Here is a 24,931-nt window from a genome sequence, read left to right on the forward strand (position 1 = left end):
ACAGTTGTTTCTTGTCTGCTCTTTGGATTAGTTTGGTGGTGGTTAGCTGTCTGTGTGGGAGAGGGAGCTGCATCTGCACAGACCCTGCTCAATGAACTGTGCTGGCTTTTCCCCAGGGTGATGATGATCTGAAGGACACAGGTTTTCATCTGACCACCACTAACCAAGGAGCCTCTGCTGCAGGACCTGGTTTCAGCCTCAAGTTTTAAGCTCAGCAGGGAAGAGAGGAAGAAAAGAGAAGCCCAAACTGTTCAAGTGAGTGGATTCCTGAGTGCCCCACTCCTGCCCTTCCCACCAGGGGCACCAGGTGTGCTTCACAGGGGAGAAGGTCAGCTGGCAGCAGCTGCACAGGCTCTTGCTGGGTGTGAAGTTGAACTGCTGCATTCCACTTGAGGACTAGAATTACCCTGAAAAGCCAAGGATCATTACAGAATTCACAGGAAAACTTGAAGTACCCCCTGGGACAGTTTCTGTTGGAATTTGAGGGGTTTTGGGTTGATTTTTTGTTTTGGGTTGTTGATTATTATTATTTTTTCTTTGTGTTGTGGTTTGTTTTTTTTTTTTCCTTCCTCCCCCTTGTAAATTTGTAGAATTAAAATACATTTTTAATTGTTTGAAGTGTGAAGGATTTCCTTTCTTCACAGGCAGCAGACTCAGAGGCTGGTGGCATTCAGTCTTCTTTTGGGGTGGAGACCTTATTCCTCCTGCTGCCACTGTTACAGCATGGTCAGCCTGGGCAGAAAACTTCTTTGTGGCTCTGTCTTAAGTGGATTGTCTGTGTCTGAGTGGAGCTAGGGCAAAAAACCAGCACAGTGCTGAGGTTCCTTTCCTGTTGTGTGCCTTGGAGAGAGCAAGGCTGGGTTGGGTTCAGTACTGAGAGGGTTTGTGGGTGCAGCACTGAGCTGATCCTGGTGGTGCTGTGCCTGAGAGTGGCACTGGTGCAAGGGGAGGGCTCCATTGCTTTATAAACCAAGAAAGATTTGATATGGAGACTTGAAGCTTTATGTCCTATAGAAAACTCTCTTGCCTGTGCCCTTTTTCCACTAAAAAAAAGAGCTTAGCTGCACTGCTTGTGTAATGCTGGATGCCAGGCCTTGCTCCCAAGATAAAAGAGCAGAGGAATCATGTTGGGATACCACATCCTTGTCAGGCTCTGCTCTTTCTTTTCTGGGAAGAGGGAGATTTGGGAAACAACTTGGGGTGTTGATGCTCTCAGAACTGGGCCCCAGCCCAGGCAAAGGATTAACTGAAATGATAAACATTCCATCAGTTTCAGTACATCTGAGGAGCTTTTCTGGGTAAAGATCTTGGAGCTGGAATTTGGATGTGGTAAGCTTTGAAAGCAGTAGCTGGGGGTTGGGCTCTCTCCTTGTTGTTCTGCAGAGGAATGCAGAACTCCCTGTGCTCTCTTGGCCTGATTGATTGCTTGCTGCTGAGGGAGGCACAGTTGTTATCAGGCTGTTCACTGACTGCTCTTTTAGCAAGGCTCCTCCTAGGTGGAGATCAATACCTACTGAAAAGCAGGGGCTGTTGCAGCATTCACCCCCCCTTCCACAGGAAGGAGCCATGGTGCCAAGGCCTGTGGTAAGCTCTGAAAGGGCAGAGCTGACTCTGTTCTTCATTCCAAGCTGTGCATGGTGCACTCTGGGCCCTGATCTCCTTCCAGTGGCCCTGCTCTGACTAAAAGATTGTTTGGGTTAGTTTTAGTAAAGCAAAGAGAATCTAAATGCTGGATTGCAATGGCCACTTCCTGTGGTTTGAGGGCTGCCTGCTTTGTTTGTGTTGCTGCTGTAGAAGGCAAGGATCAGCTCTCCCCCAGCAGTGCAGAGTGGTTGGTTAGTGCAGCTTAGCTTTTCTTGCCTCTGCTGTCAGCATTTGTCTTGCTGAGCTTAACTGCCCCTGCAAAGATGTTTTTCTGTGCTGGTTAAACCTCTCCTAGAGCAGAGGAGACCTTCCCTGGTGGAGCCTTTCTGCTCTGACACCAAGGTCTTCCTAGACTTCTGCCCTGTGCTGCAGTCTGTGAGATGCTTTGCAGTTGCCTTGGTGCTCTTGAGCAAGAAGAAAGTTGTTTGCTCCAAGAGGTTAGAAGGACAACTACACAAGGAAAACCTCAGCAACAAGAGCTGCTCTGATACTGGACAAGGATCTTGCTCAGTGCAAGGACTGCCAGGGACTGCTGCCTGCAAAGGAACACTCCCCTGCTGTGGCCAGGAGGGCACCAGGCTTTGCCTGCCAGTACCAGGGCTGGGCTGGGGGCTGTAGCACATTTACCTCCCCACGTGGGGCACTGGGGGAGGACAGTGCTGGAAGTTTCCTCATCTCTGCTGAAGGAGCCATGATGCTTCATGACCAGGCACCTAAAGGACTACTTCTGAGGAGCTGCTGGTGGAGGCAAAGAGTCTGTTGGGTAAGGTGACAACATGAATCATAAATACAGAGCACAGGGGGGAGAGGTTGGGGGGGAGTTAAAGCTCTGTGTTATTACCTGAAGAAGTCAAAAGGTGGAGTAGAGGCATTAGGGAGGGGTTGTTTGACCCTCCCTCCTTTCTGACAGGCAGAAGGAACATTAAGTATTAAAGTTCATAGAGTCACAGGATGGTTTGGGTTGGAAGGGTCCTTCAAGCTCATCCAGTTCCAACCCTCCTGCCACAGGCAGGGACCCCTCCCAGCTGCCCAGGCTGCTGAAGGTCTCCTCCAGCCTGGCCTTGAACACATCCAGGGAGGGGACATCCCCAACCTCCCTGGGTGACAGCAGAACACTTCCACAGTGTAACACTGGTCCCTTTCCTCCCACAGCACCTCCCCTGCAGCACAGCTGAGGCCTGGATCTGCTCCTCCAGTGGTGATGTTCCTGTTTCTCCCCAGCCAGCCCCAGGCTCACTGCAAACCCTGGCACTGACCTCCTCTTCTCTCCTTTTTTACAAAAGAAGTTTTAATTCTCTGTACAGCACCTACTTGGTACAAACCTTTGTCATTAAACCTCCTTTGGTAAAGTTCTACCTTCCAGTAATCAAGTCTCAAGAGTCTCTTTTGCTCAGAGTGTGGAGGGAGCTGCTGCAGGAGTTCAGTTGTGCTACTGGAGGTTAAATACAAAATGCCAGAGGAAGATTCTGAAGGGGAAGCAGAGCTGGCAGGGGTTGCTCCTTCCAGGGCCTGTCAGTGCTTCAGTCTGATTCTCCAGGAGTAAGTAGTCAGGATCCTTTCTTTTTTCCTTACTACACAGGTGTAAGTTCCTTCATTAATTGCATTGGCAATGATGCTCATGTGGTCTTCATTTAAGGAGAGGTAACCTGGGTAGGAGTATTCCAGCAGCTCCTTGTCTTTGTACCAGCTGTCAGGGGAAAGAGCAGCAGAGGTTAAATACCAACTGCCTGGCACATGAGCTGTGGAGGCTCTTTCTCCTAGGGAGCTTTGCTGATGGAAGGTTCCCTTTTACTGTTTGTTTCAGGGAGCTGCTGGCTGTTACAGCTGGGCCCCATCCTGAGTGCTTCTGGAGCTAGAGTCCTACTGAGAGCTGAGGGGAATTGGGATCCTTGGTCTAAAGCAACTCAGGGACTTGGGCATCTCCATTTTAGCTGCAGCCAGGAGCAAGCTGCTTGTAGCTCAGCAAGAGCTAACAGGGAATTGAAAGGGCAAATTTGAGACCAGGGATGTTGCAGAACAGGGGGCTGGGAACTGACTTGAGGGTAAGAATTCTCTTTGTGCTCTGGAGGAAAGGGAAGTTTTACCCTTGACCAGAACAGGGAGCTGGGAGCTGCTTGGCTCCAGCTGCAGCCTCAAGGCTTGGCAAGGGGATGAGCAGTACCTGCACCCTGCCCCTCCCCTCCTGCCACCCTCTTTCTGCTCTGCCAGCTGAGACAGTGACCTGCTCCAGAAGAGACCCTGCACTGTGATTGCAGCTTCCCCCCCTGGGAGAGCCTCAGTGCCTCCCCCAGGCCTGCAGGGAAGGGCAGAGCACCTACTAGACTTTGCCTTTCTTGTGGATTATCTTCTGGCCACAGCGGAAGGTGACGTTCCTGCCCTCAGAAACTGTCTTGGTCTTTGTCCTTGGTGGGGGCAGAGTGGGAGGCACTGTTGGGAAGGGGAATTCTGTAGACCAGAGGGGAGAGCAAAAGTATCTCATTAGCAAGCTGCAGGCATTCCAAAGCCCTTTGACAGAACTGTGATCAGTTAAGGAACCTTCAAAGGCTTAAGGAAGAGGCTCCTGCTGAGCAGGTCTTGGACAGCCGTTTAAGGTGGGGCCTCTAAACTGACAGGTGGAGCAAAATCACTTCCCCCCTTCCAGCAGCCCCCAGCATGCAAAGCTTTGTAGTTCTCTGACTGCATCTCTGCATTAGTCTGCTCTAAACAAGTGCCTCTGGAGCCAGAGGTGCCAGTTCTGTGGTGCAGGTGGAGGTCAGGAGGTATTTATCCAAAGCTTGACCTGATCCTGCATTAGGCCCTTAGCTGGACTCAGGGAGCTGCAAGGTTAGCTAAGGGGATTAACTTCATCTCCTTTTCTGCAGAGCAGCTCAAGCCCAGCTGTGCTTTGTCTTGTGTCCCATCCCTGCATCAGGAACCAAGCAGCAGCTGGGGCCAGAAGGCACAGGGAGCAGTTGTGTTTTCAGGGAACTCCCCACCCCTGCTTCAGTTACATGAAAGGAAGGACAGTTCCCTGTTCCAGACCACAAATGTTTAGACACAAAAGCTGCTTCCTATTCCTGAGCCTTGAGCTTGGCTCAAACACCTCAGGGGCCACCTCTGCTGTGCTTCCCACAGCTGCATGAGGCTGGGCACTTGTCCCTGCTGCCCTCCAGCCTGGAATCAAGATCCTGCTTTTCCCTGCAGCAGTCATTACTTAGCTTTTACCTCCTCCCTCTGTGCAAAGCCCACCAAGGATCCCAGGGGAGCAGGCAGGTACCATAGCAGAAGTCACAGGTGGCTGGGCAGTGCCTCTTCATCAGCTTCCTGCGCCTCTCGCAGAAGCCCTTCTGCGCCCACGCTGGGCACATGGGGAGCCTGTCCATGCACCCTGCAACAGGAGCACACAGGGCCTCAGACCTCTCTCACAGCAGCAGCAAGCCAAGGTGCTTGCTAGTCAAGTCCTACAGGAGGTACTGAGTGAAGAGCAGCAGGTGAATGTGTCAGAGCTTGAGAGAATCTTGCCCCAGGTCCTTTGGTTTGTGGACAGCTTTGTCCCCTGGCATTAGCAGACCTGAGTCCAGCACAAGCAGCTCTCTGCCCTCCCCTTTGCTTTTCCTTTCTTTGGGTGCTCCTGATCCTTCCAGGACTGCACCTCCAGCCTGAAATTGGCCTTTTAATCTTGTCTGAGCCACAGCACAGAAGGCCCAGAGAGGCCATGCCCAGAGCTGGCTGCTGGGCTGAGGCACAAGTGAGGACACAGAGCGTCTGCCAGAGCAGCTCAGAGCAGCCTGACCCCTCTGAAAGCCTTTCCCAGCACTGCCAGCTGGGTGAGTGGGATGATGAAGTCTCTAAGACTTCCAGCCTCCTGTCCCTCATTTTGTCTATTTGAAGCTACTTGTGCTGGAAGCAGAGCCCAAAGGAGGTGTAGCATGGTCCAGTTGCAGAGTTAGAGAACAGTTGGCCTCAATGATCTTAGAGATCTTTCCCAGCCAAATGTCTCTGATTCTCCCTTGCATAGAAAGGAGTCAGATCCTCCTGCTGAGTGGCCTCCAGCCTTGGCCTGCCAGATGCTGCAGGCCTAACAGCACAAGGGCTCCACAGCTGCCCTCTGCACAGCCCTGCCCTCCTTACCATAGAGCCTGTGGATTCCCCAGACTTCATCCTGGGAGATGATCTTCTTGCCTGTCAGAGTGGCATTGATGTGCATGAGGGCATTGGGGTTCAGGGAGTGCATCAGGCCTAGGGCATGTCCAATCTCATGTGCTGCTACATGGACCAGGTCTGTTAGCCAGACCCCTGGAAAAGGAGCAGACAGGCAGCTGCTGAAGTCCATTTGCTAATCCCAGGGTAAAACCAGTGGAGAGCTCAGCACCAGGATGGTTTGGTCTCACCCCCACCCTTCCTGTTGTCCCTTTCCCAGACCAGGTACAGAAGAAGGACATGCACCAATCCCCCAGCACCCATTCTGTGCCCCCTGGCACTCTGTTACCTTTTTTCCAGCTGAACCTGGTGTTCCCCAGGATCCAGTACTCGTGGTCATCGAAGTGGATTTCCCCATTAGGGGGGAAGAAGGCGTGGGCCAGTTCCCCTGTTGTTCCATCAAAGCAGTGGTGGATGAGAGACTCCAGGCAGTCTGTGTGATTGATGGAGTAGAAGCCTGTGGAGAGAAGCAGCAGCTGCAGTGGCTCTAGCAGGGCACAGGCCACAGCCATCCCTAAACCTGTGATTGACTAAAATCACTTACAGCACCCCAAGGCTTCCACCCTACAGAGCCACAGAAGGGAAAGCTCTGAGCAGGAGTGAGGGCTGTGATGCAAACTCCTCAGCCCTGTGATGACCTTGGCTTCAGAGCTGCTTCCAGAGGAGACAAATGAGCCTGCTTGCCAGAAAGGAATGCTCAGCTCCTCCAACACCACGTGGAAAGCTGGTTTGGGTTTTTGGGGGGAGGGAAGTTGGACAACCTCAGGACAGAGCTGTTCTGTTTGAAATGCAAATAAACAGCCCCAGAGCCAAAGCTGCTGTGCTGGCTGGCTGCTACCACCATGCCAGCATCCCCCTGGACCCTGTGTCTGCTGCAGAGCTGAGGTGGTGGCAGGCCAGGCCCCGGGGAAGGCAGCCCACGTGCAGCAGCAGGTTGCGAAACAACGGTGAGGGTTCTGGTCAAGGCTGCTGCCATCTGCACAGGAAGCAATTAGCACAGCAGGCCCAGGAAGCATTTACAGCTGGGGATGAGACTGAGCAGATAACTCCTCAGCACTGACCTTCTCCTAGGCCTGAGGCACTCAGCAGTAACTCAGGTGCAGAGAATGGGTTGGGTTGGAAGGGTCACAGTATCACTAAGGTTGGAAGAGAGCTCGAGGATCACTGAGTCCAACCTGGCACCACAGACCTCATGACTAGAAGAAGGAGGTCCTTGAAGACCATCCAGTTCCAATCCCCTGCCAGAAGCAGGGACACTTCCTCCCACCAGCTCAGGTTGCTCAAAGCCTCATCCAGCCTGGCCTTGAACACCCCCAGGGAGGAGGCAGCCACAACCTCTCTGGGCAGCCTGTGCCAGGCTCTCCTCACCCTCACTGTAAAAAATGTCTCCCTAATCTCCAGTCTGAATCTGCCCTCCAGCTTCAGTCCAGTCCCTCTCATCCTCTCTCCACAAGCCCCTGTCAAAAGTCCCTTCCCAGACTACAGGGTCAGGAGGAAGGTGAGGAGAGAGGGCAGAGATGGTCCTTCAATATGATCAAGAGCAGGGAGGCTGGAAGCTGCCAGCTGCTCTTTGGGGCAGTGTCGTTTCACCTCTCAATGGTCACCTTCTCCTCCTGTGGAACAGAAAAGTCTCTTCCCAATAGCAGACTCTGAGGGTTAACTCCTGTCAAATACCTACAGCTCCCCACTGTAAATGGTAATTATGTCACTGACATCTTTCAGGGCAATTAGCAGCAGCTCCTCTAGCTGATGGAAGGCAACACCCCCAGCCCTCGGCTCAGAAGCCCTGCAGAGTCCCTACAGCAAAAGGGGGAATTAGCTCCTGCCTCAGCCTGACCCCCTGCAGGTCCCTGGTGGGGTCAGCACAGGCCAGAGCCCCCTGAGCCCTGCAGCCCCTACAGCCCCTGCAGCTTACCTATTTTGAGGTCGCTGGGCAGGTGCCTGGGGACCTCCCTGAAGCTGAAGGGGGAGACCTCGCTCCACATGCGGAAGGCAGCTGCCAGCCCCCTGCGCGTGTCCCGGGCGCTGAGGAGGTTCCTCGGGAAGGAGAGGATCCTGCAGGGACACAACAGCCTCAGGAAACTGCTGCCCCCTTCCCAGACATCAGCTGAAGGCTCTCCAGGCTGTGTCAGGCCTTCAGCTCTTTCCTTGCACTCTAACAGGCTCAAAACAGGAGGAGCTTGACCTGGATGTTGAGAGCATTCAATAACCCTCCCCAGGGACTGATCCAGCACAGATCCTCTCTACCATCAGATATCCTTCACCACAGCCTTTGTCCCTCCTCAAGCACACAGGGTGAAGTGCTCTAGGAACAATCATTTTTATCCCTGGATCTCAGAGCAGGGAACTCTTGTTCCCTACAGCAGCCTCCTGAAAGCACTCAGCAGTGCCAGAGCTGTCCTGAGATCACAGCACCTTTCAGCAGCCCTTCCCTCGGTGATGGTTCACATTCCCATGGAATTCTTGTGCAAACATCAGCAGCAGACTTCTCATTCAACTCCCTGCCTCCTGGAGGAGGTCTCCAGCTGTGGGAGGCCTGTCCCCTCAGCCCCTGAGCAGTTAGCTTTGCTGGCAGCAGCCATGGGTGCTGCTAGCAGCGCTGCTGCTGAGGCCAGAGGTGCAGCACCTGCACAAACCCTCCTGCTCCAGCAGCTCTCCCTCCTGAGCACCTGGGTGAGCAGTGGTGATGTGGTTAACAGCCACAGCCCCAGTGGCACCCAGGGAATGCTGACTCCCAGGGCTAGAGCAAGGCCATACTTGTAGGTCAGGTTGAAGTGGTCCCATCTGAGGCGTGCCGGGGTGATGGTGTAGCGTCTCCTGCGGGCTGGAGGGGGCACAGCTGGGCTGTGCAAAGCAGAGACATCAGCTCCATGGAGACCAGGTGATGTGGCATCTTCCTTAAAACAGAACAGGAGGTTAAAAGAGATGGCAGAGACTGCAGGGCTGCATAGAGGAAAATTACCAGGTAGGAGGTATCTGGGGGGCTGGAGAGCACAGCTGGTGCCCAGGAGGCAAGAGCAGTGCCTGGGGACTTGTAGGGAGAGGATGAGAGGGAATGGATTGAGGCTGGAAGAGGGCAGATTGAGACTGAAGATTAGGAAGAAATTCTTTACAGTGAGGCACTGGCACAGGTTGCCCAGGGAGGCTGTGGCTGCCCCCTCCCTGGAGGTGTTCCAGGCCAGGCTGGATGAGGCCTGGAGCACCCTGTGCTGGTGGGAAGTGTCCCTGCCCATGGCAGGGGGTTGGAACTGGCTGAGCTTTAAGGTCCCTTCCAACCCAAGCCATTCTGTGGGCAGTGCCTTGCAGAGTGTGGCTGTTCTGAGTGTGGGGAACAGAAGCAAGGCAGAGCAAGAGGGGCTACACTGGGAGGGGTTCCTTGGGGCATTTCTTAGCTCAGACATGCAAAGACAAGAAGGGAGCAGCACTCCTCAAGGCTGGATGACAGAGGATCAGTGCTGTAGGTTCTCTTGAGCTGCTGCATCATTCCAGCTCAGGACACTGCAGCTGCTCCATTCTCCTCTTGGAGAGCACAGATGGAGCAGAAATGAGGCCTCAGCAGGCTCCTGGCCACAGCAAGTGCTGCAGCTCTTCCTGGAGAGTTCTCATTTCCTTTTCACTTCACTATTGCTCTCCAGCCTCACCACAGAAGGAATGAAATGCTGGACAAATGAGTAAAACAGGCAAGCCTTTGTGCAGAGAGCCCTTCAGAAAGCTGCAGTGTGGAGCTGAAATGCCTTCAAAGTAAACAGGAGCTGTGGAAAGCCTGGAGTGCACTGAAAGGCAACCTCCAGCAGCAGCCAGCCTGGTCTGTGGCACGTCTGACTCGGGCTCCAGAAGCCTTTCAGTCCTGGGTAGTGGAGGTAAGAAAATGGGACCCAAACACAGGTCTCTGGAAGTCTTCCTGCTCTGCCTGCCCTTTGCAGGGCTAAGATGCTGAGTACCTCTGTGTCACCTTTGCTCCAGAGGCACCAGGATGCTCACTCAGCAGTGTGTCATTGGTGAGGTTACAGAAGCTGCATCACCCTCACAGCACAGAAGGCAGGAGCTCCTCATTCCACTGATGGAAAAAGTGAGGCTCCCAGAGCCAAAACAGCAAAGCCCTGGCCTGCCAGCAAGCCAACAGCATGAGGAGACAAAGATGCCTGAAGCTGCAGCTGCCAGATGCTGCCCAGATCACCAGCACCTCGCCATGCTGTGTCCCATTCTGCCACTGGGCTCTTCAATTACACCAGCAGAGGGTGAAATGGAATCACAGAATGGCTTGGAAGGGACCTTAAAGATCATCTAGTTCCACTCCCCATGCTGTGGGCAGGGATGCCTCCTACTAAACCAGGCTGCACAGAGCCTCACTGAACCTGGCTTTGAACACTTCCAGGCTTAGAGCCCCCACAACTGCTCTGGGCAACTTGTTCCAGTGCCTCCCCACCCTCCTGGGGAAGAATCTCTTCCTAATGTCTGATCTAAATCCAGCTGCTTCCAGTTGGAGGCCATCTCCCATGGTCCTGCTACTCCATGCCTTTGTCAGATGTCCCTCTCCAGCTCCCCTGTAGCCCTTTCAAACACTGGAAGCTGTTCTAAGGTCTCCCTGAAGCCTTCTCTTCTCCAGGCTGATCAACCCCAACTCTCTCAGCCTGTCTTCACAGCAGAGGTGTTCAAGCCCTCTGATCATCTTCATGGCCTCCTCTGGACCTGCTCTAAGAGTTCCATGTCCAAGGGTGACTCAGGCTCAGCAGCAGTCACTGAAACCTGCATCTGTCCCACTCACCAGACCAAGAAAGGTGCAGAGGGTTGAGTCTCTGCCCCTCTCCAGCCTCTGTTCTACCTCCCCCTGGGGCACCAGGATGCTTTCAATTAAGACTGCGCTGCAAAATGAAGCAGGGCAGGGTGTGGCAGCAGGCACAGGCTGCTGTAGCTCAGCTGCAGGATCCTGACAGCAATGGAGTGACCCAGCTGAACATTTCACAGCATCACTGGGATCAAAAGATCTGTCTGGATGCCAAAGAGCCAAGACTATGGGAATGCTCAGCACTGGAGAAGAGGTCAGCTGCTCCCAGGAGAAAACCCATTTGACTGTGGGTTAGTCTCCAGCATTCCAGAAGCTTGGGAGGTACCAGAAGGACAAAGAGATTCAATTCTCCCCCTCAGCAACTGCAACAGAGACCAGCACAGACAAAGATGAAGGCAGACACTGGCCAGCATCCCTGCTCTGTCTTACTGACCCTTTGCAGCCAGACCTCCATTAATTTAGCTGAGTTGTAATGAACATAAACCATTCTCTTCTCTCTCCCCTCAAACCAAACATGAATGGGTACCAAGGCACAGAGTTCTCTCACTAAGAGCCCTGAGCATGGGATGCAAACAGGGGGTGCTGCTGCCAGGACCTTCACAAACAGCAGGAGAGGATGTGAGCACTTCAGAGAAGCTAAAACTAAGCTACAGCAAAAACTGAGACCAGCTTCTGAGAGCCCCAGAGCCCTGCTGCAGGTCCCCCCTGAACACCAGCCTGTCCCAGCAGAGCTTGCTAATGCATGGATCATGAGAGAGCTCCTATCAGCTAGCAGCTTCTGTAGTTCAGTGTTACCCTCTCAGCTGGGATTTCACACCATGAGCCCTGCCTCTGGAGCTCCTAGGAGAGCTCAGAGTGTCTGCATGCCACATCACACCCAGGGAGCAGAGCTCCTCAGGAAAACAGCCCAAGTTCTGAGGGGGAAAAAAACCCAACCCAAATCTTTTGTGCATTCAGGGTTTGGTTATCTGCAGGCTGCACCCACAGCCTCCTAACTAACTAACTAGGTTCTGCTTGGCTGCAAGGCTAGCTGCTAGGCTCCTTTTCAACCAGGGACCCCAACAGCTCCACTGACCTGGTTCTGCTTGGCTAGCTGCTAGGCTCCTTTGCAACCAGGGACCCCAACAGCTCCACTGACCTGGTTCTGCTTGGCTAGCTGCTAGGCTCCTTTGCAAACAGGGACCCCAACAGCTCCACTGACCTGGTTCTGCTTGGCTGCATGGCTAGCTGCTAGGCTCCTTTGCAACCAGGGACCCCAACAGCTCCACTAACCTGGTTCTGCTTGGCTAGCTGCTAGGCTCCTTTGCAACCAGGGACCCCAACAGCTCCACTGACCTGGTTCTGCTTGGCTAGCTGCTAGGCTCCTTTGCAAACAGGGACCCCAACAGCTCCACTGACCTGGTTCTGCTTGGCTGCAAGGCTAGCTGCTAGGCTCCTTTGCAACCAGGGACTCCCACAGCCATCCACAGACCTTGCTGCCTTAACAGCTGCTTATGTGCTGCTCAGATTGCTCCCTGAAAGCACCACTTTCCAGCAAGGACAGACATGCACTTAGCTTGGATATCCCCACTCCCCTTTCAAGCCATTTGAGAATGAGATCCTTTCTCCTACCTGACTTCTCTGCACTGCAGCTCCAGCTGGATCTCCTACAGCAGCCAGCAAAGCCACCACAGAGAGCAAGCACAGAAATCCCACAAGGGTCCTACAGCCACTGCTCTTTTCCTTGTCACCTGAGAGGAAGCTCTTCCTTCTGTCTGCAGAAAGTTCTTCTGCTTGATCCATGCTGTTCTGAGAGACTTTTTTTCCAGAGGGAGATGTGACAGAGATTAAGACATTCTCCTCACAGAGTGCTTTGGTAATCCTCTTGCTCACAGCTGCATGTGTGAGCAGCCCTGCAGTCCCTGCCAAAGCTGTGCAGAACCACCAGAGTTCCAAAAAGCTCTGAAAAAGAAGGGGGGGGGGGGGGAAGGAAAGAACAGAACAGAAAAAAGTAGACTTTACATTAAGCCTCCTTCCAATGTGCCAAAGATTCTCTTAAGCCTCTGCCAAGTGGGATCATGTTACTGCAGCTGAAAGTCAGGCTGGCTGAGGCACAGCAGCAAAGTGAAACAAGCTGGGATGGACATGAACTCTTTCTTTAACTGACTCTAATCAGCAGAGGACAAATCTGCAGCTGTCAGCTTCATGCAGTGGAAAAGAAAGAAGAAAAAGGGAAAAAAAAGAAAACTGGGTGAGGGGGGAAGCAGAAAAAGGAATCCAGAAGCCAGCCTCATGCCCTTGGAATGCTTCAGGAGGGATGCTTAATGCTGGAGGAGCTGTCATTTGTCAAGGGCTGTCCTCAGGAGCAGCATGAGGGATGAGATGCTGTGAGGAGAGGCAGGGCTGCTCTGCTTAGGGAACTCTGCTCTGGGAGGGGGTTACCAGCTGAGATAAAAGCAAACATCAGCTCCCTCTCCCATGACCACCTGGCAAGTGGCCTGGAAGTTTGTGGTGACCTTGGGAGCTCCCCAGGAAAGGGTCAGTGTGCTGACAAAGACAAGTGCCTTCAGCATCAGACTGGTCTGGGGGACCTCAGCTTGAGCACAGCAGAAAGACTGACCTGGAGGAGCAGCTGCTGGGTTGAGGCATCTCCAGGCTGCAGCCACAGAGTCAGCTCAGGACCTTTTAGAAAGCTTCCTCAGAAACCCAGCCCTGGATCCTCAGTGCTGCTGAGGTGAGGTGTCCTGAGCTGAGCAGCTCTGACCAGAGCAGAAGTCACTCTGCAATCTCCTCCTCTCACAGGCAAACAGCAGGGAGGGGGTAAGTCCTGTAGCAACAAGCACAAAACATTCCCAGGGGGTGTCTGAAGCATTTGAAAGCTTTCAGAACCTTCTTCCACTTTGACTAATGACAAATGGGTTGCATTCAAATAGCTTTTCCCCTAGATCACCATCAGAGTTTGCAGCATTTTAGGTGTCCTGTATTTCCAGCCTGAAGCTGGCCCTGCAACCAGCTCAGAGTAAACAGCAGCCACTGAGCCTGGCTACAGGAAAAGTTCTTTCCATTTCCATCACTTTCTGCAGAGAGTGGAGAGAGTGCAGCTCTTGTTCAGGTGTCAAGAGGAGGAACATGGCAGGGAGTCATGGAAAGCTGGAACTTGGAGGAAGAGCAAGAGCAGAAAGCAAAAGGCACAGGGTGGCCAATGGCATCCTGGGGTGCATCAAGAGTGTGGCCAGCAGGTCAAGGGAGGTTCTCCTGCCCCTCTGCTCTGCCCTAGGGAGGCCTCACCTGGAGCATGGTGTCCAGGTCTGGGCTCCCTGGCTCAAGGACAGGGCTAGGAAGATGCTGAAGGGCCTGGAAAATCTCTCTGATGAAGAAAGGCTGAGGAACCTGGGGCTGTGTAGCCTAGAGAGGAGCAGACTGAGTCAGGATCCTAGCTCATGAATCCTCCAGGGGTGGCTGTCAGGAGCATGGGGCCAGTCCCCCTGGCAGGACAGAGGTTAACAGGCACAAGCCTGAACATAAGAAGTGCCACCTAAACATGAGGAGGAAATTCTTTACTTGCAGGGAGGTAAAGCACTGGAGGTAAAGGCTGCCTAGAGAGATGGTGAAGTCTCCATCTCTGGAGTCATTCCAAAAGCCCCTGGATGCCATCCTGGGCAACCTGCTCTGGGTGACCCTGCTCCAGAGACCCCTTCCAACCCCTATCAATGTGTGATGCTGCACAGGGCTCCAACTCCCATGGAGGCACTGCCTCACTCAGCTGCTGGCCACAGCTTTCTAGGGACAGTCACACCTCTGCAGCACTGCTGGCAGAGCCAAACCAGCCTGGCTGGGAGCACTCAGAGGGCTTAGTTCAGAGCTCCAGGGAGCAGTGCAAGAGCACCTCCATTTGTGGTTTGAGCAGCAGACCACAGCAGGAAGTGAGGAACTGATAACAACACTTTCCTGAACTTATCAATGCCTCAAGTTCCCTGAACAAGTTTCTTATCAGAGTCTGTAGATGGGAACACATCTGCAGAAAGGCTGATTGAGAAGGGAGCCCTGAAGAAAGAACCTGCCTTGGAATGGGCTCAAAAACTTCAGCCAAGAGGTCTTCTCCAAGACAGCAGCACTGACTTGAGAGATAACTCCTGCTAGCACACAGAGTGCTGGAGGAACACTGAGCTTCAGCTGTGGGACTCCTAAGGGCACTAAGTGCACCCAGATTTCACAGGGCAAGAGGCAGCAGTGGTTGAGAGAGAGTTCAATTCATGCACTGCTACACAGCTCCTGGCCAGAGCATCTGAGCACCTCACTGCCTCTCAGAGCATTTAATCATCAAAGCAGGGCTGTGCTATTATCTGCCCCTTACAGGTTAAGCTCCACAATGCCATGCATTGCCTGAGCTCAAGCATGGAGCCTGACATCTCCCAAGCACCACTTGATGCCTTACTATTTCTCAAGGTGATTGCATGACCCTGAGTTTTAAAGCACAGACTGAGAACTCTCACAACAACACAATCTCACTGCCTGACTTGATGATCTTTGAGGCCTTTCCCAACCTTGTTGATTCTATGAGAGAGCTAAGAATGGCCTTTGGCCCAGTGGAAGGACAGCAGAAGGTTTTGTTGAATGCAATACTCAGCCCTGTCTCCTCCTCAAGTCAGTACCCAGAGCTTCAGTGAAGGCATCTGCTGCAGGACCTCATTGGTTCTGAGCACTTATTCATGCAGCTCCCAAAGGTTAACACAGCCAAGCCCTTCTCCATGAGTTCCTGAAGTGTTCTGAGTGGGGAAGGAGCCCACACTCTGCATGAACTTTTTCTCTCCCTGTACCCAGTAGGATTATTGAGCTGCAGAGCTGATTCCTGCCCTCTGTGACAGTCAGGACCCTGCTTCCCTTACAAGGAAGCAAGCAGCTCACACCCTGATGGATCAGAAGCAAGCAAGCAGGGGTTGCTTTCTCAGTTCCCCCACATCCACACAGGAATCTGGTGCCTGTGCAGCCTACTTCACCAAAGCCCTGGCTGCAGAATGCTTGCAAAACTCTGAAGCCCAATATTTGCTCAGAAACCAGCAGTAAAGCCAAAACTAACCTCAGCTATCATGGCAATGAGAGTCAGATGAGGAGAGGTGTTCAGGACTTAGAGGTGCAGCTTGTGGAGCTAAGGGAGACACAAACTCCATGCTGGCCACACCAGCACCACTGCTGCTAAAGCCTCTGTGCCTCCAGATCGTTTGGGGCACAAGCTGTGGGCAGAGCCCTCAGTGCTGCTGCTGGTAACAAAGGGGAACACCAGGCTTGCACTCAGCTCATTAACTGTGGTGGTTAAACCTCAAGCACAGCTCTCTCCTGTGGAGATTTTAACCATTACCAGGAGCAGAGTGCACAGCTGTTGGCATTTCACCCCTGTTCTCTGCCCTGCCTTAGGAATACCATGGCTTTCCCAAAGGCTCCTTGTGCTTGAAGGGCTCTCAGATGCAGCCAGCAGCAGTCTCAAACCTACAGCACTTGGTGGAATTTCAGCCTTTTCCAGATGCTTTACACAGCTCCCAAAGCTCCCTCCTGGGAGCCAGGGTTGCCCTGTGCCAAGGCCAAGTAGTTAATCAGAACTCTGCAAGTTTTCTCTCTGCCTTTTTAATACTCTGCTGTGCCTCCTCAGGCAGCCTGAGCCCCTCAGCAGGGGGGGCTGACAGGAGCTTCCACAGGAGAGCAGAGAGCTGCTGCTGGAGCTGCAGAGGTCTGATGAATTTTCGAGGTCCCAGGTTCTCCAGGGCAGATATTTGCTTTGGACTGCAGGCACAAACTGTCATCCTGACTATATTTGGAGAGAAAAAACATTCCTGGCTTTGGTTGCTGCCCAGTGTCTAAAAGCAATGGAACACATGACACTGAGGGAATCCATATGGTGGAATGGGGAACAGGCAAGGAAGGCAGGGGACAGAAGGCAGAACTGACTGCTCTGCCTTCCTGCTGTCAGCAGCAGTGACCAGGACCTGGATATCCTTTGTAGGGAGCTGGGATTTCCTAAGCAAGCCCTCAGGGATGCATATCCTGAGATCTCTGCCTGCAGTGCAGTGCCACAAGAGAAAGCAGGCTCTGAACAGCTGTCAGAAGGGAGTGAATGTTGCTTTATGTTGGATAAAGCCTAACATGGGCAACCAGAGACTGTGAGGAACATAAAGGCCTGGATCACTGGCACCACACAATCACTTTGCTTGTTGAATCACCTCAGCCTTTGCTTTGCTCTTCCCAATCTCGTTGCTGAAGTGTTTAAAGTGGGGCTGCTGTGTAACATAAAGCACATGGCTACAGTCCCCAGGGCAAGGTTCAGCTCAAGAACAAATGCTTTCCTCACTTCCATGGAGCACTCTTGTAGCATTTCTCTGCTCCTCTTTGCTCCCCATTGTTCCTTTTAAACCTTACACTTTCAGCACAGCTTCTGCATGGTTCCCTGCTACACCTGCCACATGCAAGAGGAAGGTTAGCCCTGCTGCAGCAGGCCAGCAGCACACTGGCACTGCTTCAAGTCCCCAGAGCAACCTATTACAACACAGCTATCCTCATCCTAAGAGGTGCTCAACCAAACCCAACCACTAGTGCTACAGCTGCAGCTGCCTGACTGCCCAAAACCAATCCCACCTCTCACCAAACCTCTTCTTTATTCAGGGATTAAGTGCAGATTACTCAGCACTGGAGCAAGCTGCTCCCAGTGGCTTCCCCTGTCATGAACTGGGAGTTCAACATGGAAGTGGGGAAGGCAGGGAAGGAAGGACCCAACCTCTGAGCATGTCTGATGGCTCAAGGCATGAGCATCAGTGTTTCATCTGCAGGGCAGCAGCCCAGCTCCAAACCACAGGCAAGGGGAGGGGACTGCACACAGCTGAATGGGATTTACCACATTCTGGCTCCTTGGTGGCCCATGTGAAAAGAATTACCAGCTCCCCATACAGCTCTCACTGTGAGAAGCACTTCAGTACTGATCCCTTCACCTCACAACTTGGGAGAGGGAAGAAAACCACCAACCCCCACAACCAACCCAACATTCCTGCCTGCTTCCTGAGGCAATGGCAGTTAGAGTTTGTGCTCTTCAAGGGGTCATGGACTAACAAGGTTTGCATGTGCTGTGGAAGGGCACAGCACTCCTCAGGGAGAGGCTGAGCAATGTTCTTTAGTCCCCCAAACATTCTCCCACTTTCTATGCTGCAGCCCCCTCGTGATCAGCATCTGCTGATGTTCCTAGAAAAATCCATGGTCTGCTGGACAGCAAATGAGCTGCAAACAAGGGCTTGCTCCAGCTGGCAAGGAGCATGGAATATTTTGTTTAACTGTCAGATTGGAGCTGCAGCTCACACAAAGGCCTGGACTGGCCTGACCTCCTGTTACCAGAGAGACAGAGTCTTGACCCTAGGTGGAAGGTCAGCAGCTCAGCCATGGCCACGTAGTGAGCAGAGTGTCAGCAGTGGAAGCAGGGGGAAGTTTGCCTTGCTGCACAGATGTGCCTGTGACAGAGTCTGGATTGCTTACCTGGGTGGAGATGCTTTGTTGTTGCTGCTCTCTGGTGGGGCATAGCCATAATCTGTAATCCCTTTGTGGATGGCCCAGTCCTCCTGAAATCCTGGGAGCAGCATGGACTACTGGGAACATAATCAAGAGACAGATTGGGTTCTGCTTCCTGACTCTGCCTTTCAAAACCCCATCTCCCTCTCCCTACCCCCTCAGTCTCCTGCTGTCTGTAAAATGTGGAGTTTCAGCTACAGCTCAAAAGGAGGTGCTTTGGAAACCCTGGGTTTGAGTAGGAGATGAGCTGCCCTCTTAAAGTTGCACACCAGACAGACTCAGCAGGACCTTTCCCTCTCAAGGCCATTGCTGCAAGGCACACAGGGGCTGGCAGAAGCCCCAGGGAAACCAGGGAGCTCCCCAGCTCCTTTGCAGACCTGTCAGCAAGTCACCTGTCAGGTAATCAACATCAAGCAGAGAGTTATTCACTATCCCCTGCATTTGTCTTTAAAGGAGCCCCTGCCTGCTGCTCTGACATCCCCTTGCCTCTCTTCCATTCCCCTCCTGTTCCTACACCCAGCAGCTGTTCTCTGCTGCACCTGTAACTATTTGCTGCACACCAAATGTCTGCTTCACTCCCAAGGAATTCACACTTCAGCTATTGGAAAGCAGCTCTAAGGTCCCCCTGGAGTCTTCTCTTCTCCAGGCTGAACAACCTCAGCTCCCTCAGCCTGTCCTGAAGCAGAGCTGCTCCAGCCCTTGGATCACCTTGGTGGCCTCCTCTGGCCTCACTCCAGCAGCTCTGTCTCCTTCTGATGCTGGGGACACCACAGCTGGAGGCAGGATTGGAGGTGGGGTCTGAGCAGAGTCAAGGGGCAGAATCCCCTCTGCTGCCCTGCTGCCCACACTCCCCTGGCTGCAGCCCAGCACACAGCTGCCTGCTGGGCAGCAGGGGGGCACTGCTGGCTCCTGGGGAGCTGCTCATCCATCAATACACCCAAAGTCTCTCCCTTCAGAGCTACTCTCACCATCAGTATCTACAGGAATCAAGAGGCTGTGATCTACAGAAGGCAGAGGTTATGACACGAAGCTTTCTCACAGCACAAGATGCTGAAGCAGCAACAAATACTCCTGCAACATCCACACATTCCACCACCTGAAAACCAGAATGCCTTGCAAAAGCTTTGCCACCTGTTTGCCAAGGAACAAAGAGAGGAGCAGAGGAGCAGATCAGGTTTGTGTCTGGTTTCAATATTGCAACACGCAACAGAGAGCAGGCTTGTGCAGAACTGTGCCACTAGAGATTTACACACACCCCTCCCCTACCCACACAGAGCTGGGCACATATTACACTGTGGCCCCACAGCTTTGCCACTTCCAGCAGTCACTTTACACAGCAGGGGCTCAGGCAACCAGGTTGGTTTCTCCAGGCAAGAGAGCTGGGAAAGAGAAGAGAGCAGGCTCCATGGGTCAGCCACTGTTTGTACATTCATTTTAATGCTCAGGAAAAATAGATTCTTTTTTGTGTTTTATTCAGTTTTGCTGCAAAACAGAGAAACAGAACCCAAAAGAAGTCCCTTTGTTGTTTGTTTTCTCCTTTTTTCCTTTCATGTCTTAATTATTCCTATCTATTAGCTTTACACTTTGATTGGAGTATTTTAACACCTGCCTTTGGCATAATGGGAGAGAAAGCTCAGGAGTCTCTGAACACACAGTTGTGCCAAAAAAACCAAACCCCAAACCATAAAATAAAACATGGAAGAAGAGTGTCACTTAGAGGTTAGAAATGTTTGTTGTAACAACAGATTTTCTCCAATCAGTGTTCACTACTTTATCTCTAAGGCACACACTCTGTCTGTAGGGTCTCATCACATCCACGTTTGCCTCTTGGCAGCTGGAAGTCCTTGTGGGGCCCACAGCTGCCACTTCAGCCAGCAGGCTGTCTTAGGACATCACCTCCCTGCCACTGAGAGGCATCAAGGAGAAGTGACACCATGACCCCAGCTCCTCAGGTGAAGCTCAAGCATGTGCTTTGCCATGGCCTGCCAAGGTCTAAGGTACATCCTCCCACAGCATCTCCTTTCAGAGCCAGGCGAGGATGCAGATCTGATGCTGCAGAGCACTAGACATGATGCAGTCACTGCAGTTGGATGCTGCTGGAGACATCTGCAAATGGAAGGCTATCCACCTCTGGTCTGAAAGTCTCTCATGCCCTCAGCAGACAGGTCACTCTTGCCTTCAGCTCCTTCTGATGGATCAGCAGCACAGAGCGCGGGGGCTGCCTGCCCTCAAGCACCGCTCCTCAGCCGTATGACACCAAGGAGAGAGGACTCCCTCCACCTCCACCCAAGTCACAGCAGTTATTTGCTTCCCTCTTTCAGGATAGCTTTGCAGGTAGCCAAAGCCATCAGCCTGCCTAGCACTTCCCACCTACAATGCAAACAAACAGGAAGGACAGAGGGAGGCAGGGAGGGGAGGGGAGGGGAAGCGAGCGGATCCTTAGACGAAGATCGGAATCCTCTCCCGGATTGCCTGCCTGCAGATGGGGCAGACAGTGAGGGATGTGCTGCAGTCTGGGCAGGAGCCATGGCCACACTGGAAGACCAGCTTGATCTGGTCATCGATGCAGATGGGGCAGGTGATGCGCTCCTCCATCTGCCGGTAGCGGCTCTGCAGCTCCTCCATCAGCTTCCTCTGCTCCGTGGATTCGGAGCTTGGGCTGCACTCCACCTCGGTGCTGTCTGCAGGAGTGGAGAGCAGGAAGAGTTAGTCAGCAGTGTGCTCTGCCTCATGGCACTGCCTCTGAAACCAGGCTCTGCCCCTCCAGCAGCGCTTGGTTCAGACTAAACTCTCTTCACTGAGCCTCATCCAGGGATTCCCCAAATCAGAAGCCTGAGCTGATGGCCTTTGCAAGCTGCCCAGTGCTGCCTTCCTCCACTCAGCTGCTCAGCTGTGTGTGTGTGAGAGCTTGGGTGCTTGCTTTCAAGGGAAACAAAACCTTGTCTGAAATGTTCTGCCTTGGTCTTCTGGAACAGGCTGCTGCTACCTCCAAGTAAAACCATGTGAAGCTGCTGTGCTGCTCTGCCATGCTAGTCCAGGAACCCTTACAGGGCCATGAGTGCTGTGTTCTCTCAACCTCCTCTTCACACTTGGGATGCTAATCTCTGCTTGTCTCTTTCAGGACACTCATGGTGAAAGGAGAAACAACCATTTTGACATCACTTATGTTGAATCTTGCATACATGAAGCTGCACAAATAGAATCATTTGGTCAACTCTATGACATTAAGGAGCCCCAAATCCTGGGCAGCTGCCAGCTTAGGCAAATAGACTCCTCCTGGTTTCAGCTTAGTGCAGCCCACAGCTCATCTTCTGCTCCTCAGGATTAGGTTAAGCAGCTTTACACTTCAATACAGATCACAGAATGGGTTGGGTTGGAAGGGACCTCCAGAGGTCCAACCCCCTCTGCTTTCCTCCATGCTCTGGAACTAGCTGCACTTCAGCACTGCTAGAAGTGATTTCAAATCCATAAAGGTGAAGTGAATTTGAGGACAGGGAGCTTGCAAAAGGCAAACACTGAAGGCATCACTGACAGGGAAGTCCTGCTGGTGTTTTCACAGCCCTTGATGTTCCTCCTCCAGCAGGAATTTGTATGCAAATGTCTCATTTGGGATTCTCACCACTGTTTTGTTGCTAGTCTGGAGCTCCTGTGCACTGCCAGGTGAACTTGCTAGTGTTTGGGCCATGGGGGTGCAAAAAGGATTCCCTCTTTGCCAGCTGTGTACATCCAAAGCCCTGTGACAGATTCTTGGCTCTCCTACACTTTTGTGCAGGCATCAAGTCACAAGACTAGAGCCTGATCCCAACCAAGCAATCCACAATACTGGCCCAGGAGCAGCAGGACATGCAGCTCATGTTCATCTGCACTTGCCCTGCTAGATATCAACTCTCCCAACTGCTAGGAAGAAAACCCTCAGTGGGAAAATCTAAGCCAAGTGTAAACCTGCTTCCAGCTTGCTGACACACCTCACATTGCTCATCCTGGAGCCCCTTTTCTGCTCACACTACTTAATCTGTTTCAAAGTGGGTTGAAGAGCTTTGTAGACACAATGCTGCTCTGGAGAGCAGGCTAATGCCAGCCCTGCAGAGGCACTGGACCTTCAGCCAAGGCAGGAACAAGGCTTTCACATGAGGGAAGTTTTTCCTTCCTCACAGGTTTTCACTGTGGAATCCCTGCCTGTGGAAATGGTTAGACTGACACATGGAGAAACTGAGAGCTGCTTTTCATCCTCCAAGTCAAGCACAGGACAAGCTTCCTCACAGGTCCCATCTGAGGAGCTTTTGCTCAGCCCACGACACCTTTCCCTCTCTGAAGGTGGTCAATGCAACAGCCACACCCCCCAAAAAGCCTCAAAACCAAACCACCAACTCCCATCCTGGTACTTATTTCACTGGTAATCATTGCTGCTGCTCAAACTGATGCTGTGCAGGACCCTTCCCACAGCACTGAAGAGCAGGAACAGCAAACATACCTTGCTTCAGTTTTTTGGTTATTGTCACTTGACATTTGATGCACTTCTTCATTCTCCTGGAGCATTCTACCATGAATGACAGAAGAAGAGATTACAGTAAGCCCACTGAATCAAGAGGAAGAATATAGACTCAAGAGCATCAGCTTTGAACAACCAGAGACCTCCCTGGATGGCTAAAAAGTTGTTTCTGCACAGAAATGAGGAGAGTATCTTCTTTTTGAGCTACATCCTAGCCTCCTGATTTAGTCTTCGGTATGGCAGTGGCAAATACAACACCTTTAAAGTCCTCAGTGCTCTGTGCTGCCCTGTGCTAGTGCACTGTGGGTCAAAACCAGCCCTCTGCTCTGGCACACAGTCCTCACCAATTCCCTGTGGTCAAGCTGTGAGTGTCTTGCAAGATAACAAACTTGCTGACACGTATGAGCAGGCTGCCACTGAATCAACTGAAATGCAAACCACTAGCAAAGCCCAGAGGAGAGAAATCCTCTGATGGACAAAGCTCTGCCAGCTAGAACTGAAACATCTGGCTCTCCTTCTGAATCATCCAGGGCATCTACAAGCACAAGCAAAGCTGCCTGGAGGCCCAGTCAGCAGGTAGCCAGCACATTCTGTGCTCTTCAGAGATAGCTTTGGACATCTTATTTAAGATGGTGGTGCTGGAATCGTGCTGAGGTTGTTTCAGGGCACAACAATAGCTTTGTGTTTAAACAGACTGAGGAGAGTCCAGCTAGGGAAGCTATGGGGGGGAAGAGGAAAGATGGACTTACCTTCACACACAATACTGTGCTGGCATGGGAAGAAATGGATGAGCAAGGCCAGCTCTGAGCAGACCAGGCACTCTGTGGGGACTGCCACACTGGAGACACTAAGGTTGGTCATTGTGTTGGGGGTGGTGTGCACACGGCGAAGGCTGCAGGTGATGGTTGAGCTATCTGAAGAGACCTGCTGCTGTTCCCTGCAACCAGCAACAGGCAACAACATTTCACTCCAGAGGTCCTCCTTCAGCAACCAAACAGCACTGCACTGACCCCTGGCAAACACTTAGCATGGAGACAGAGCAGCAGATGCTCAGGCAGCTCAAACCTGTGAACCTTCACTGCCCTAGTGGGGCCAAGCCAGCCTCTAGGAGCTGGGATTCTCACTGGGGCTATCTAAAAACAAAGGCAAAGAGCATGGATGGCCAATACTCAGATGAGTTTTGAGGGCCACATTTCACCTGTTACTTAGAGAGGAGCAGAAACATGGCCAATTCCAGGGCCTGCTGCATGGCTCCTCCTCCAGCAGCAGCACGACTCCATCTGGGCCCTCAGAGCAGATCAGACAGAGCTCTGCTTTCATGTTTGCAGAGTCAAAATCCAAGCAAATGTTTCTCAGAACCTGAGATAAAGCCATCTCTGCCTTGCTGCTCTCCCTTTGGCATGTTTCTCAGCTATTTCTCTTATCAGCTGAAAAACAGGCACTTATCTGCTCTGGAATCAGGTCTGCAGATTCTGGTGCCCACACTGTGGTCACACCTCCTCTGTGTTTAAATTATCTGCAGCTGCAGAATCCAAAGTAAGTAAACCAGAACCCTGAATGACTTTGCAAGGCAGAAGTTGCTCTTGGCTTCTCAGACTGTCTCAGGGCTCTCTAAAAGCAAGGGGCTGAGTCTGGAGCAAGCAGCATTCATCTGCTTTTCCCAGCTCTGTGGAGTGGCAGCATGCACCCTTAAATAACCCCTCCAAGAAACACAGGGGCAGCAACCAGCTCCAGCTGCCACAGGAGGTGCTCAGACTGACAGCCAAAGTGCTTCAAAGATGCTTCATCCTCCCTGGAAGAGCAGCTGCCTGCAGTAGCAGCACAGGGCTGTGGGAGCACTCTTCCTCTGGAGGGAAGTCCACTGCAAGGCAGTTTGCAGGGGACTTGGTTTACCTGAATTTCTGTGAGAAGTCTTTGACAATCTGGACAATCCTCCCATCTGTAATGAGGTCTAGAGGAGACTTCCCTCGATGGTTTGCATAATTAATGTCTGCTCCTTCTTGTGCTAAGTAACATGCAATTGCAGTTCCAACATTCAGCTCCACAGTGCCAAGCAAGCCAGAAGCCTGCAGCTAAAAACAATAAGTGAAGAAATACTCTGTTAATAGGAAGAGTTTCTGTTATGTGGCTTTAATCTGTGTCAGCTTCTGAACAAAGTCTTAATCCTTGTCCTTCTGATCTGAAGGTGCCACTTAGATTAACTGAAACAGAGAACTCCTTCAGCCTGTAAGCAGCAGATTTAAGTCCTGCATTCCAGGAATGAGAGTGCACAAGACTGGGGTCCTAACTGGTGCTAATTATGACTAACAGTA

At 52.3% G+C, this 24,931-nt stretch overlaps 3 protein-coding genes across 14 annotated transcripts in view; 1 reads left to right on the forward strand and 2 right to left on the reverse strand.

Annotated features, from left to right (window-relative positions):
* The window catches only part of LOC137451083 (cyclin-dependent kinase 11B), a 14,064-nt gene extending 13,450 nt beyond the window's left edge, over positions 1-614 (forward strand). For all 7 annotated transcript variants that reach the window (XM_068158232.1, XM_068158235.1, XM_068158233.1 and 4 more), the window contains one exon: positions 117-614. In XM_068158232.1, coding sequence (XP_068014333.1) covers positions 117-209 — 93 coding nt within the window. In that variant the 3' untranslated portion in view covers positions 210-614. The remainder of the gene's footprint in view (positions 1-116) is intronic.
* On the reverse strand, positions 606-18,509 carry MMP23B (matrix metallopeptidase 23B). 4 transcript variants are annotated; one of them, XM_068158241.1, is made up of 10 exons: positions 18,098-18,181; positions 16,929-17,033; positions 12,221-12,550; positions 8,581-8,720; positions 7,739-7,878; positions 6,113-6,280; positions 5,755-5,919; positions 4,901-5,011; positions 3,963-4,089; positions 606-3,331 (listed from the first exon to the last, which is right to left on the reverse strand). In XM_068158241.1, exons 2-10 carry the CDS (start codon positions 16,950-16,952, stop codon positions 3,157-3,159), a joined length of 1,380 nt encoding a protein of 459 aa, XP_068014342.1. In that variant the 5' UTR covers positions 16,953-17,033; positions 18,098-18,181; the 3' UTR covers positions 606-3,156. The 4 variants fall into 4 exon arrangements, 3 of the variants coding, with proteins under 3 accessions (XP_068014342.1, XP_068014341.1, XP_068014343.1); XM_068158240.1 differs by lacking the exon at positions 16,929-17,033 and having other exon boundaries at positions 18,098-18,274; XR_010989723.1 differs by lacking the exon at positions 16,929-17,033 and having other exon boundaries at positions 3,241-3,331; positions 4,849-5,011; positions 18,098-18,509.
* An 819-nt stretch (positions 18,510-19,328) lies between these two features.
* MIB2 (MIB E3 ubiquitin protein ligase 2) overlaps positions 19,329-24,931 on the reverse strand; it is a 45,228-nt gene continuing 39,625 nt past the window's right edge. For 2 of the 3 annotated variants that reach the window (XM_068158246.1, XM_068158245.1), the window contains 4 exons: positions 24,513-24,691; positions 23,369-23,556; positions 22,602-22,667; positions 19,329-20,811 (listed from right to left, as the gene is read on the reverse strand). In XM_068158246.1, coding sequence (XP_068014347.1) covers positions 20,570-20,811; positions 22,602-22,667; positions 23,369-23,556; positions 24,513-24,691 — 675 coding nt within the window. In that variant the 3' untranslated portion in view covers positions 19,329-20,569. The remainder of the gene's footprint in view (positions 20,812-22,601; positions 22,668-23,368; positions 23,557-24,512; positions 24,692-24,931) is intronic. The other variant, XM_068158247.1, reaches the window with a different exon arrangement.

This window comes from Melanerpes formicivorus, unplaced genomic scaffold (genome assembly GCF_026170545.1).
Source record: "Melanerpes formicivorus ecotype bairdi unplaced genomic scaffold, bMelFor1.0.p_v2 SCAF_39, whole genome shotgun sequence".
Lineage (NCBI taxonomy): Eukaryota > Metazoa > Chordata > Aves > Piciformes > Picidae > Melanerpes > Melanerpes formicivorus.

What these genes read in the sequence shown, in the direction of transcription:
- MMP23B (XM_068158240.1), bottom strand. Translation starts at nt 18,217, where the DNA reads ATGTTCCCAGTAGTCCATGCTGCTCCCAGGATTTCAGGAGGACTGGGC. An exon ending in GGGAATCCACAGGCTCTATG is followed by an intron (nt 5,012 to 5,754) that starts GTAAGGAGGGCA and finishes CTCCTGTTGCAG; the next exon opens with GGTGCATGGACAGGCTCCCC. An exon ending in CACAAGAAAGGCAAAGTCTA is followed by an intron (nt 3,332 to 3,962) that starts GTAGGTGCTCTG and finishes TTCCCCTGACAG; the next exon opens with CTGGTACAAAGACAAGGAGC.